Raw genomic sequence first — 14,849 nt, 5'->3', positions numbered from 1 at the left:
CACCATTGCCACCACAAGTATCTGGACCAAGAAGAACTGAAGCCCCTGTCACCCCTGAAAAAAAAGAGAGCAAGTGAGCCCAAACATTGACCATGTTGAAGTGCCACACACACCATGTGGCACAGTAAACAATTTACACACAGCAAAATAACTTTATTCAGTAAGGAGGCTGACAAAATAGACAACTGGAGCAACTGTTTTTATTCACAAATTGCACAGATAGGCACCACGAGAAGAGAAGAGAAGAGAAGAGAAGAGAAGAGAAGAGAAGAGAAGAGAAGAGAAGAGAAGAGAAGAGAAGAGAAGAGAAGAGAAGAGAAGAGAAGAGAAGAGTAAGGCACAAAATGCAGAGCATGTCCATGAGAAGCTGCACAGACAAGGGCAAAATAGCAGTGAACAACAAAGCCAGTGGCCTGGGCAGAGTGCAGAGCATGTCCATGAGAAGTTGCACAGGCAAGGGCAAAACAGCAGTGAACAACAAGGCCAGTGGTCAGGGCAGGGTGCAGAGTTTGTCAATGAGAAGCTGCACAGGCAAGGGTCCAACACAGCAGTGAACAACAAGGCCAGTGGCCAGGGCAGAGTGCAGAGCATATCCATGAGAAGCTGCATAGGGAATGTGTGCGACTGTACCTTTCCATGGCCAGCAACACAGTCAGGGGGCAACAATGTGCAGTACAGGCCCTCCTGTGTGAGACACAGGTGTGTGAGGGTGACTACCACTCAGACTTGGCTGTCAGGCAGACTGGGAGCTGGCTGTACCTCGGGGACTGTCGGGGCACTTAAAGGGGGAGAGAGCGGAACAGCTGAGGTAGAGCAATCAGTGTCTTGGCAGGCTGGAGGGCTGCTTGGACCAGGTGGTGTAGTGGCACGTGGAGGTGGAGTCATGCAGACGGGAGTAACGGTGTGGCTGGGAGATTGTGGAGGGGTGCCCTTCCACTTCTTGGGGAACCTAAATGGCTTGACTGACTGTGGATCAATGGAAAGTGGTGTGGGCACAACAGGCACACTCACCACCACTGCTGCAGCAGGTGCAGGCGCTGGCAGCCCCTCTGGTGATGTACTGGACCCAGCGGAACGCTTTGCCTTGCTTCGCCTCTGCCCCCCCCTTTCCATGTTTACTAGGTGTCACCCCTACAGTCCCCTCCGGCCCCTGCTTCACTGGGCTTGGAATGGGAGTCGAGGTGGTTGGTGATACTGCCTTTGAGCCCTTCCCAGGTGTACCCTTGGCATGCACCACCTCCTCGGTGGGCACAGACACTGTACGTTTATCTTTGCGCGATGCCTTAGGGGCAGGAGAGTTCTTGAATGGGGATGCCACTGAGGCATGTGTGCCTGAGGTCTGCTGCTTTGCTAATTATCCCCTGGTGTCGCATGACAGGCTTTTCTCCCTGCACTCTGGGTCTTCTGTGGGGATGGTGTCTGCGCACGGGACCGCTTGGGTTGTTGCTGCTGTGTGCTTCGTGTGCTGTATCGTGACTTTGATGTATGTGGACCATGGTCACTATCGTCAGACGTGGCCACTGCCAGGGGGGTGGACAAAGGGACCAGAGCTGGACTGTGAGAATGTGCCTGTTGCAGGACAGACGTCACTGTTGATGACAAAGCCTGGACTGTCCGGTGCAGCACACCCACGTCGGAATGTATGCCCTCCATGAAGGCAACCACCTGGGCCAATTTCTTGTCGTGGTCAATGAAGGCATTTAGGAGAGCTGTCTACACACAGCTGGTGCAAAAGGTCCACAAACTCCGCACTGATGGCAGCAGGGGGGACAGGGGCAGGGGCAGCAGTGCCAGGGGTGAAGGACACTCTTCCCCTCTTACTAAGGCAGACACGGCCAGTACCAGAGGAAGTGGCTGGGAGGGTGGGCAATGGCCGCTGTGTGGTGGAAGTCGATGCAGAGTCCCCGTTCCCTGTGCCCTCCAACATGGATGCATTCCTGCTGGCATCGGATGATGTGGTGCTTTGCGTCTCAGGCTGGGACTCCTCCAGCAGACTCCTGTCCCCCTCTGATGCGCTGGTGACATCTGTGTCACTGGGCTCCTGGGCAGCTGTGGTGCTAGTTTCACTCCCACTGGTGTCCGTCTCCTGTCCCTCCGTAACCACAGGGGATGCTGCATGGGAGAGAGAGATGTAGGGTCAGGTTAGTGCCAAAAACAGAACAAACATATGCAAGCAATGCATGACAAAAGTTGAACAAATCTACATGTTGCACACCACCCTGTGCAATCACATCGTGCCAACTCACTACATAGACTCAAGCAGTGCATGGAAACTGGAAACCCAGGCATGAGTGAGCCATGTGATGACCACACAGCACAACACCCTGCTTGTGGCTCTGTTCAAACAGACACACAACTAGTTCTGAGCACACCTAGGGACATGATGGGGGCACACAACTTGTTACCAATGACAGAACTGGATGTAACAGGAGGGGACAACACAGACCCAGACTACAACATGACAGTCCACAATGGACATTAGCCCATGCCACCCACCATGTCGTACCTTGGGGACAATAGAATGCTGCATATTGCTGTAAGATATCTAGCCCTCCCTCAATAGGGGTGCATGCAATGGACGCATTGATGTACGCGTCAGATTGGGCACACTGCCGTTCCCTCCCATGGGATTCCCAAGACTACACCAATGCAGAAGAAACCTGAAGAGCACAACTCAGAATGTAATGTGAAGGCACAGTTTCCAAATCAACTTTGTAAGTACAGGTAAGGCAAATGCATGCCACAGGCACCCAGGCCAGCAGCCACTTACATGCCCCAGCATCACACTACCAACATCACAGAGGCCAGCGCTGGCACAGGCTCTGTACACATGCAGCCACTCCCATCCAAAGTCAGACTCCCCAAATGCTCACCCCTGGCTTGCTGCTGAAGCTCCTTCAAACGTGCATCCAGCTCAGGCTGTGTCACCGCCAAGATGCGCCCCATTAGTGGTGTCATGCTGCGCCGTGCCAGACGCCCAGTGCGAGGAAGCAGACCCAGGGTCATCTCTGCCACATTCTTTGCCAGCCGGCTGATGTCATCCCATCTCTTGTGGCAGTGGGTGCGCCGTCGGTTTGAGAACCACAGGGCTCGCACCTTCGCTGCAATGGCCCTCCACACGGCCTTACGCTGGTGCACCTTGAGCTGCAGGCATGGGAGACAAGAGGGAGAAATGATCAGGTATACAGTGCCATATAACGACATCTATCAGTATAGCAGCAAGATACAACCAAATCACATATCCAACTATAGATTAATCAGAGACTATAGTACAGCCCACATGTGACCCCTGCATGGGAAAAGCTGATTTTAAAGTATGCAGGTGTGAGTGGGAACACAGTCCCTGCACACCTCACACACATGCAGGATGCCAGCACTGAAACCTGCCTGTCCACATCTCCAGTCAATTGTTGGGTTGAGCAGCACATACATCACATATCAACCTGTGTTGGTGGGGTGACCCACTGTGTCCAAGACTGCGCAGCCCTCAATGTCCCTGCCCTGTGAATAGATAACTGTGTCATGGATGTCACATTGAGGGACATGATCTCATAAATACAAAATGCCCTTCACAAGGGTGGTTGTGTGCAATCTACAGTGATGAGAGGGGCCACAGCTGGAGTGCAATGTGAAAAGACTGATGTAAGTGAAGTGATGTGTCCTTGTCTTAGTAGACGGGGACTGTGTAGGCCAGCTGGGCTCACACTGAGATGGACTACAGGGGCACACACAGCCATCCAGCCAAGCAATCACTGTCCTGACTACAGCATGAACAACACAACACAGGTCACTCATACTTACATGTGCAGGGAGGGAAAGCTGTGGCATTGGGTACACACACCCTCCCACTGGAGACAGCATGTCAGGCAGTGCATTACACTACTCCACACTCCCAGGCACATACTGCATCAGTCCACTACATGTGTGGCCCCCCTGCCCTACCACAACACTGTTTAAGACTCACCACGACATTTGGGGCACCATATAGCCTTGGGTACTGTGTGAGCACCTCGTCCACCAGGACCTCCAGCTCCTCACTCGTGAAGGGACTGGCACGGATATTCTCTGTCCTTGCCATCACTGTGGACATGAGACAACAGCAGGGGATTTTGGTGGTGAGGGTCCCCAGGCAGCAGGCCCAGGAGGCAGCAGCAGGTGAGGGGTGTCAGGTAGCAATCCCTGGATGCAGCAGCAGGCGAGGGGTGTCAGGCGGCAGTCCCTGGAGGCAGCAGCAGGAGAGGGGTGACAGGCAGCAGTCCCTGGAGGCAGCAGCAGGTGATGGGTCTCATGCAGCAGTCCCTGGAGGCAGCAGCAGGTGCGGGGTGTCAGGCAGCAGTCCCTGGAGGCAGCAGCAGGTGAGGGTTGTCAGGCAGCAGTCCCTGGAGGCAGCAGCAGGTGAGGGGTGCCAGGCTGCTGTCCCTGGAGGCAGCAGCAGGTGAGGGGTCTCAGGCAGCAGTCCCTGGAGGCAGCAGCTGGCGAGGGGTCTCAGGCAGCAGTCCCTGGAGGCAGCAGCAGGTGAGGGGTCTCAGGCAGCAGGCTCTGTGAGCAGTGGCAATGTGAGGCTTACTCCCACATATATAGCCCCCTGGGGTCGTTTCAAAGGCGCCAAGCTGTAGCAATTGGTGGTCCATGTCTGCCTCTTTCAAATGCATCCAATGACTGCCTCCGCGATGGCGGAGCACGCCTATCGCAATCTTCAAAATTGTATCATGCCAACGCTATCGAGCTTCCCATTGGCTCTATGGCGAGCTCCATGGCGGTGTAACACCGCTGGGGCCTGGGATGCGCTAGCGCGATGGTGCATCTTTCAAATGCAGCCAATGACCGCCTCCGCGGTGGCAGAGCACGCCTACCGCAATCTTCAAAATTGCATCATGTCATCGCTATTGGGCTTCCCATTAGCTCTAGGGCGGGCTCTAGGGCGAGCTCCATGGCGATGTAACACCGCTGGGGCCCGGGGTGCGCTACTGCGATGGTGCATCTTTCAAATGCAGCCAATGACCGCCTCCGCGGTGGCGGAGCACGCCTACCGCGATCTTCAAAATTGCATCATGCCACCGCTATCGAGCTTCCCATTTGCTCTAGGGCGAGCTCCATGGCGGTGTAACACCGCTGGGGCCCGGGGTGGCTACCCCGATTTTAGTGGTGGAGCATGCCAACTGCCATTTCCACATGTCTCCATGCCTATGATTACTGCACTGGTGTGAATGGGGGTGCTGGTGACACACCGCCGGTGCCAGGCAGTAGCTACCTCGATATGGGTGCCATGCATTGACACGAGGCACCGCCATTCTGGCGGTGGAGCATGCCAACCGACATTTCCACATGTCTCCATGCCTATGAGTACTGCACTTGTGTGAATGGGGGTACTGGTGACACACCGCCGGTGCCAGGTGGTAGCTACCGCGATATGGGTGCCATGCATTGACACGAGGCACCGCCATTCTGGCGGCGGAGCATGCCAACCGCCATTTCCACATGTCTCCATGCCTATGAGTACTGCACTGGTGTGAATGGGGGTGCTGGTGACACACTGCCGGTGCCAGGTGGTAGCTACCACGATATGTGTGCCATGCATTGACACGAGGCACCGCCATTCTGGCGGCGGAGCATGCCAACTGCCATTTCCACATGTCTCCATGCCTATGAGTACTGCACTGGTGTGAATGGGGGTGCTGGTGACACATCACCGGTGTCAGGCGGTAGCTACCGCGATATGGGTGCCATGCATTGACACGAGGCACTGCCATTCTGGCGGCGGAGGATGCCAACCGTCATTTTCACATGTCTCCATGCCTATGAGTACTGTACTGGTGTGAATGGAGGTGCTGGTGACACGCCGCCGGTGCCAGGCAGTAGCTACCTCGATATGGGTGCCATGCATTGACACGAGGCACCGCCATTCTGGCGGTGGAGCATGCCAACCGCCATTTCCACATGTCTCCATGCCTATGAGTACTGCACTGGTGTGAATGGGGGTACTGGTGACACACCGCCGGTGCCAGGTGTTAGCTACCGCGATATGGGTGCCATGCATTGACATGAGGCACCGCCATTCTGGCGGCGGAGCATGCCAACCGCCATTTCCACATGTCTCCATGCCTATGAGTACTGCACTGGTGTGAATGGGGGTGCTGGTGACACACCGCCGGTGCCAGGTGGTAGCTACCGCGATATGGGTGCCATGAATTGACACGAGGCACCGCCATTCTGGCGGCGGAGCATGCCAACCGCCATTTCCACATGTCTCCATGCCTATGAGTACTGTACTGGTGTGAATGGAGGTGCTGGTGACACAGCGCCGGTGCCAGGCAGTAGCTACCGCGATATGAGTGCCATGCATTGACACGAGGCACCGCCATTCTGGCGGCGGAGCATGCCAACTGGCATTTCCACATGTCTTCATGCCTATGAGTACTGCACTGGTGTGAATGGGGGTGCTGGTGACACATCACCGGTGTCAGGCGGTAGCTGCCGCGATATGGGTGCCATGCATTGACACGAGGCACTGCCATTCTGGTGGCGGAGCGTGCCAGCCGCCATTTCCACATGTCTCCATGCCTATGAGTACTGCACTGGTGTGAATGGGGGTGCTGGTGACACACCGCCGGTGCCAGGTGGTAGCTACCGCGATATGGGTGTCATGCAATGGTGATCTCCATCTGTCACACATCAACAGTGCATAGTGCCAACATGTTCAATGGCACATCATTGTGCACACGATGCCAATGTTCAATTTACTCCACTGATGGCTACACATGCCATGTTTGTGTGTGTGTAACGTACATTTGTCTGTACCCACTCACATGTCACTTGAGGATTTGATCTTCGTGTAGGCAGGACAGTGTAGTCCTGGACTGTACAATGTGCACACATGTCAATGTGTTGAGGTCCAGTGTCAATCACAGCAACGCTCGTTTCGATGAATGTTGGTCTAATTAGCATTGCCTCTCATGTCTGCTCATGAACACATTCATCATTCCAGCGCCGACTGTGGTCATTGTGTGGTGGATGTGTGCCACGTTGTAATGATGCATCAAGGTGTGACCGGTACAGCAGCTAGGTAGGAGACAGTGGTTTTGATTAGTTGCACACATGCTGGATGCTAGATTCCCAGGCGTGCACACGTGTACTGTGGCCATATCCCTATGTGCATTCACATAGCCAAAGGTGGTGTTTGAGGTACTTGTCTTGTGTAAGTTAACACGTGTGCCCCTTGTGTAGCTGAAGGTGTCCCTCCATGTAAGCTGGTCTGTTAGTCACTCTAGATGTCAGTCATTGTTGTCGTTGTGTCATCCTGAACGTGATATGCTGTGCACATCTCTTGGTGTATTATATTGACATGTGTCCACTATCAACTCCATTAGGAGGAGGCCAAATTTGATTCGTCACTTGACGGTGCTGGAGGATATGGAGGATGTTGCCATCATACGCAAATGCCGCCTGGACAGAGCCACCCTGAAAACCCTTTGTGATCTGTTGGAGTCTCACCTGCAGCCACGCAGGACATATCCAACAGCTTTCACCCCTACTTATAAGGTGATGGCAGCCCTACATTTTTTTGCCACAGGATCGTTCCAGGAGACTGCGGCCAGCGTTGGTGGGATGTCACAACCGATGTTCAGCATGGTGCTGCGTGATGTACTGTCCGCCATGATGCTATACAAGGACAGATGCATCCATTTCCCCAGGGGTGCTGAATTGCCAGCTGTGAAGGGAGACTTCTATCCCCTTGGACACATCCCCAATGTTGTTGGGGCCATTGATTGCACCCATGTCTCTCTTGTGCCACCACAGGCAAGTGAGCACATTTACCGCAATCGCAAGCATTACTACTCCATCAATGTGCAGGTGGTGTGCCTGGCAGATATGACCATCTCCCAGGATCCCAGGCTCGGCCCACGACTCCTACATCTTGAGTAACAGCATTGTGCTCCAGCTGATGGCTAATCTTCTTCCAGAGCGTGCATGGATTGTGGATGAGTATGCCTAGTCGTGTGGCGTGCTGTGTGTGTGACCTGCTCCTCTGAGACTCTGCGACATTGCAATGTCTATTTGTGTTTGTCATACCTAGGTGACTCTGCATATCCCAACCGTCCCTGGTTGCTGAGCCCACTGCGGAATCCCTGGTCCCCGGCTGAAGTCCGCTATAATGAGGCCCATGGGAGGACACGTCGTGTGGTGGAGCGCACTTTTGGCCTGCTCAAGTCACGTTTCCGGTGTCTGGACAAGACCGGAGTTGCACTGGCATACTCGCCCGGGAAGGTGTGTCAGATTGTTGTTGCATGCTGCATGCTCCACAACCTAGCCATTCGCAGGGAGATTCCCCTGCTCCTGGATGATGGTGAGGACCCAAGGCCCCATCCTGCAAACCAAGCCGTGTTCAGTGATGAGGACAGTGGAGAGGAGGAAGGTGTTGACCTGCGTGAACAGCTCATCACCCGCAATTCACTTGACGGTGGGTGGCAATATGCAACATACCCATTGTCTGATGAGATTGCTGTTGTCGTGAAGGGGCATGTGAAAATTGTAGCATCAGCCAGTTGTAGACTCAGTGGTGGTTGGAAATGTTTCTAGGACATGTCATTTGGGAACATCAATGGGACGTGTATGTTGACACTTGGGGGCCATTGTGACATGTGCATGTTGGGTTATCCTGGAGTTAGGGCTTGTGTGATGTCTGTGATGCCACACTCAGACCAGTGACAGTTGTTCTGTTGTGTTTCCCTAGGTGCCTTCCACTTCTCCTTGCCTACATACAGCCCATGGTCCAGGTACATTGTGATCATGTTGAAGACTGTATACCCTGCAATAAAGACGGAGCAGACACAACAACATGTGTGTGAGGATATTTTATTTACTATGGTGAGATGCAAGGGGGGTGTACATTTCCATTGGGGGGGAGTGAGTTGACAGTCGTGGTAGATGAGATGGTCGAGTAGTCACCACATTGCTGTGGTGACCCAGTCCAACAGGCAGATGCCATTCACAAGGCAGTGTGGGGTAGGACAGTCCAAAGAGTCAATGCAGTAGTGGAGAGGGTTGCCATCATGGCTGGCTCTGTGACTTGCATCTGGCAGGTGCTTTGCCTCCAGATACTCCCAGGGTCTTCTTGGGACGGCCCCTTTGTCGTTTGGCAGGGGGGGGGGCCCTGCTGCAGGGTCAGTGGGGTCTGAGGACCCACCCCTCTCTGTGGGCGCAGGGGAGGATGGTGAACTGTCAGTGTGCAGCCCACCAGAGGGAGGCGGATGCCTGTCCCTCAGTACCGCCACTTGCTGGCCCAAGAGGTCTACGATTTGTCCCATGCGTCTGTCGATGGACCGCATCAGCAGGATGAGCTTGTGAAACAGATCATCCGACTGGCCAGTTCATCCTTGGGCCTGTTCGTATGTGCCCAGGACTCGGGTGATGTGTTCCAGGGAGTGGGTCCCAGCCTCCTGGTGTCCCTGGGTGACCCTGCCCCTCCCACCTGCCCTGCTGCCACGGACCTGTTGCCTCACCACTGTGGGCACCCGCATCCTCTCTCTGCCCTCCTCCATGGGTGGTGTGTGCGGGGCATCCTCTGGGACAGGGAGGGTGTTGCCGGCAGCACTGGTGGTGGTGGTGGTGGTGGCGGTGGTGGTGGCTGTGGCTGCACAGGCCGTGACAGCAGGGGTCTGCTGTGGAGTTGTTGTTGCCGCAGATGTGGTGGGGGGGACGCTGGGGTCCTGGGACCTGTTACTCCCTGGCACACCAGATGGGCCGGCCTCGAGCTCATCGTCCACGGAATCCTGGGAGTCAACATCCGGGAGTCCTTGTACCGGGGGTGGAGACTGGCTCTGCAGGTTGCTGGTGTTGTCCTCTGCAGTGAGTTCTTGGTCAGATGGGAAATGGTCATTGCAGTGCACCCGGCAAGCTGTGGTTTAGCAGTGTGTCATTCACATTTTGTACACTGCACAATTGACATATCATCACATTGTTGACTGTGTGCAGTACTGTGCTCCCTGACATGATACAATGGTACAAGCATTACTTGTCCATGGTGCGAGGTGTCAGGGCATACCATGCGAACCGTGTCCAATTGAGGTTTACATGAATGTGCCCAGGCTTTCTTCTACTCGTGCATTGGTGTGTCACACTTTGGTGGTTGTGGCAGTTTCCTTGGCTTACCTGTGTGCACACTGTGCTTGGCAATGGGGTAGGTATGGCTCTTTGTGCAATGTGAGGGCTGGTGTTGTCATATGGCACCATTTAATTTGGGGAGAATGTGTGGGTGCACGTACTGGCTACCTACGAGTTTGTTTGTTGTACTGCAATGGCTTCCAACTGCTCCTGTGTGGGGTGGGGGAGGGATCCATCCTGCTGAGGTGTGGGACACAGGGAATATTGGGAGTAGTAGTGCAGCACTCCCAGCCACAAACACCCTCATTGTGAAGATGGCTACCTACCTGTAAGTTTGTTTGTTGTACTGCAATGGCGTCCAACTGCTCCTGGGTGGGGTGGGGGAGGGATACATCCTGCTGAGGTGTGGGACAGGGGGCATGGTGGGAGTAGTAGTGCAGCCCTCCCTGATACAAACACCCTCATTGTGAAGATGGCTACATACCTGTAAGTTTGTTTGTTGTACTGCAATGGCTTCCAACTACTTCTGGGTGCGGGAGGGATCCATCCTGCTCAGGTGTGGGACAGGGCGCATGGTGGGAGTAGTAGTGCAGGCCCCCCCACCCCCAGACACCCTAATTGTGAAGATGGCTACCTACCTGTAGGCTTGTTTGTTGTACTGCAATGGCTTCCAACTGCTCCTGGGTGGGGTGGGTGAGGGATCCATCCTGCTCAGGTGTGGGACAGGGTGTATGGTGGGAGTAGTAGTTCAGGCCCCCCACCCCCAGACACCCTCATTGTGAAGATGGCTACCTACCTGTAAGTTTGTTTGTTGTACTGCAATGGCTTCCAACTGCGCCTGGGTAGGGTGGGGGAGGGATATATCTTGCTAGGCTGTGCGACAGGGGGCATGGTGGGAGTAGTGGTGCAGGCCCCCACCCCCAGACACCCTCATTGTGAAGATGGCTACCTACCTGTAAGTTTCTTTGTTGTACTACAATGACTTCCAACTGCTTCTGGGTGGGGGGGGGGGTCCATCCTGCTCAGGTGTGGGACAGGGGGCATGGTGGGAGTAGTAGTGCAGCCCTCCCTGACACAAACACCCTCATTGTGAAGATGGCTACCTACCTGTAAGTTTGATGAGGGTTGTGTAATGGCTGACACATGCTTCTAGTGGGGTGGGGGAGGGATCCATCCTGCTCAGGTGTGGGCCAGGGGGCCTGGTGGTTGCTGTAGTGCTGCCTTCCTGTACACATGCCCCCATGGTTATGTTGTTAGCTATGTTTGTGGTGAATGAGAGTGGGTGTATGTTGGATCTGTGAGCCATGTTTCTGTGAGTGTGGAGTGCAGATGGATGATGTGTGCCCTAGGTGGTGTAGCTTTGTAGTTGTGCAAGGCAGTACATAGCAGAGTGGTGGTAGTCATTTGTTTGTACTTACCAGCCACCACTCCCCCGGCTACTCCTGTGAGACTCTCTGGATGCAGTATGGCAAGCACCTTCTCCTCCCATTGTGTGAATGTTTTTAGTGGAATGGGAGGTCCACCGCCAGTCCTCTGAGCCAGCTCACGGCTCTTGCTCCTCCTCTCCTTGACCACCCTCTTCAGGTCATGCCACCGCTTCATGATCTCCTTTTTTGATCTTGGGGTGGTCCCTACTGCATTGACCCTTTGGACTATCCTAGCCCACATTTGTGTCCTTGTGGCTAATGGTGTCTGTTGGATCAGGGTACCAAAAAGCTGTGGTTCCACTCTGACTATCTCATCTACCATGACCTTCAACTCACTCTCAGTGAATTTGGGCATTTTCTGTGTGGCCATGGTGTGTGGTGTGCAAAGTGATTGTGGGTGCAGGGGTGTGAGTTGTGGTTGTGGTTGTGCTGTGTATGGTGTGTGTTGTCCAGGGGGCTTAGTTGTGCTGGTTTGGAGGTGGTGGTGGTGCTGTGGCTGGTGATGTTGTGTCCTTTGCCTCTCCTGTCAGCTGGGGTATGTGTCCCTTCTCTCCTGGAGTTTTGCAAGGGATTGTGGTCAGTGAAGGGGCTGGTTTTAGACACAGCTATGTGGGTGTGTCCAATTGGGCTGTTGCTGACAGGTGTGTTGTCCTGGGATTTGTATTTTTCGTTTTGCCATGTGGTTGTGTCATTGGGGTGACTTTTGTGTATTTGTGAGGCATGTCTAGTTTTCTGTGTGCACTTTTTGGCCTTCTTGTGGGGTTTTGGCTTTGTCCGCCATATTTTTGACGGTTCGTCCGCCGCGGTGGCTATGCTTCAGATCTTCCGCTGGCTCTCCCATTCATTCCATTCGGCGACCGCAGCGGTCTGAGACGGCGGTACGTACTGCGGGACCGTTGGGGATATACTAATTTCCGGGGCGGTGTCTCCGCTATACTTGCGGCGGGTTGTTGTTTTTCAGCCACGATTCTGAGCGCCGCGGACGGATTTTGGCCATCTCCGGCCATGTCCTTATTCTGGGACAAGTACCGCCGCGGTTGGTTTTTTTGGCGGTTAATGCTAATTTGTCTGCCGGTTTTCCCACGGGACTGACGGGTGGTTGTTTTCCGCTTACATGGCGGTCTGGGTGTTTTCCCACCCTACATCCTAATGGACCTCTTAGTGTCCAGCACCTTCCCTGAGTTAATGTAGTTTGGAGTGGGCATAGTAAATTATATATGTTTAGTGTCTAGCATCTTCCCTGAGTTAATGTAGTTTGGAGTGGGAAAAGTAAATTGTATGTTTAGTGTCCAGCACCCCTCCCTGAGTTGATACAGTTTGGAGTGGGAATAGTAAATTATATATGTTTACAATACAACGCCTTCCCTGACTTTTTCAAGTTTGGAGGGGGAATAGTAAATGATATATACACCAAGACTGGACAGTGGACAAATTAGCCTACCATAGGCACCAACCTCAGAGTATACTAAATATTTTTAGCAGGGAAACAATATTGTGTGCAAACTTCAAAAGTGCCCTCTGTCCCAAGGCACTACCCTTATCCCTCAGGGTCAATTGTATATATAACTTGTATCGAAATTGCACCACATTCCAATTCGTATATAATCAACTTAAGTCATAACCAGTCCATTTTCATGAGGTGGTTCAGATGTCTACTTTATTGTTTTTATTTTCTCTCTTTTTTAGAAAAGCAACAGCCAACGCGTTTCATTCTATAAACAGAACTTCTTCAGGGCATTTGTGAATTACAAGGTGTCATTAGATAGACGATTTTAATATCATTCCTAGGTTTGTCTTTTAGTACTGTGCTCCTTGCATATTAGCCTTATTATTTTCATATGTTAGTCAAAGTTAGTCAAAGTTGATTGTAGGGTGTAATGACGTGATATGATAATCACTCATGGTTCTCCAGGGCATATGTGTATCAAGCCCAGCGCCCGTACGGGTGGTAACTGTGAAACGCCGAGGAGGTTCGGGTGGTCTGACAGCCTTAGCAAGGTCCACCAAATTATGATGATGGAAATTTCAGGACTTTTCATGGTGGCGATGCCGCCATGGAAAGGCATGTGGGGATTACTTAGGGGGGCCTGTTGCGGGCCCCTATGTGTTGGGGGAGGTGAGGGTGCACCTACATTTCACAGCACTACTTGGCAGGCATCGTGTAGTGCATGCCACGTAGTGCAGTGAAATGCACAACATGGTTTTTTGTTTTGCGGCGGGTGCTGCTGGGAGCAGCATACGCCGCATGTTAAAAACCAAAATGTGACCGCCATGGTGGCGGTCACATCCTAATTTGGTATGCGGGACCACCGCATGTATTGCGGACAGTCCCGGTTTACCACAGGATGGCAGACGAACTCAAGTCAGTCCGCCTTTCTAATGGCCCCCTAAGTTGTATTTTGTTGGACTATATGTGTTGTTTTAGGTCATTTCTGAGGGGAGAAGCTCGCGGTTGGAAGTTGTGTTGTATCGGTTAAGGTAAGTTTAATTTAATTACTTTTAGGCTTAATTTAGGTGTAGGGTGAAGGTATTTAGGTAGGGTATAGTGTATGTATAGTTTGTATTTAGTGTTTGTGGTGTGGTTTAGTTAGTAGTTTTACGTTTGTGAAATGCGGTTAGTTTGTTGATAGCTAGGTGTTAGAGTATGCATTATACGTTTAAATATATTTAGAGTATGGTGTTATTAGTGTGTTTATGTTTGTTTTTTAATGATTTTATTGTGTATTTGTGCGGGAGGGATTGTGTTTTTTTTACATGTTTTTGTCGTTTGGAAATGCTTGTTGGGAGAAGCATGCTTTTTGTTTTGAAAGGAACTGTGTATTAGTTTCTAGTAAAATAATAATTATTTTACAGTTCCTTTATTTTTTGGGTTTTCCTGGAGCGTTTCTTTTTTTTAATTACATTTTTGGGGTTTTAATGGGTTGGAGTCTACGGATATGTTGTCGCCAGATTTTATTTTGTAAAATTTTTTGGGGGACTTTTATGTACGTTTTGGGATTTTTACACGTTTGGATTTATTTATGGCAGTTTGGATTCAATTCTTCAGCAACAAAAAAAGTAAATCATTTTAAATTATTTACAATGGGAGGGAAATGTAATTTTTGGCATTTTTATTGATGTTTGTAAATATATCAAATATATTTATTATGTCAAATAATTTTTACAAATAAGTTAAAATTAATTGACAAAAAATTTATATTTTACATGTTTGCAAAGAAATGTTTATTCAAGAATTTAGGGGGTGATTAGGATGGCGGACGGACTGAAGTCTGCCCACCACCCTAGCAGTAACGGGACCACCCGCCAGCCATGCGGCGGCCC

The 14,849-nt window shown here is 52.1% G+C and overlaps 1 protein-coding gene across 1 annotated transcript in view; it reads right to left on the bottom strand.

Annotated features, from left to right (window-relative positions):
* Positions 1-339: 339 nt before the first annotated feature.
* Positions 340-14,849, bottom strand: part of LOC146858893 (uncharacterized) — a 212,728-nt gene continuing 198,218 nt past the window's right edge. Inside the window, exons 2-3 of the mRNA XM_085649506.1 lie at positions 2,874-3,144; positions 340-2,112 (exon numbers count right to left, since the gene is read on the bottom strand). Of these exons, the coding sequence (XP_085505632.1) occupies positions 1,688-2,112; positions 2,874-3,006 (558 nt within the window). The 5' untranslated portion in view covers positions 3,007-3,144 and the 3' untranslated portion in view covers positions 340-1,687. The remainder of the gene's footprint in view (positions 2,113-2,873; positions 3,145-14,849) is intronic.

The sequence above is a fragment of the Triturus cristatus genome, chromosome 3_2 (genome assembly GCF_964204655.1).
Source record: "Triturus cristatus chromosome 3_2, aTriCri1.1, whole genome shotgun sequence".
Classification (NCBI taxonomy): Eukaryota; Metazoa; Chordata; class Amphibia; order Caudata; family Salamandridae; genus Triturus; species Triturus cristatus.
This window is presented reverse-complemented; position numbering and strand designations above follow the sequence as displayed.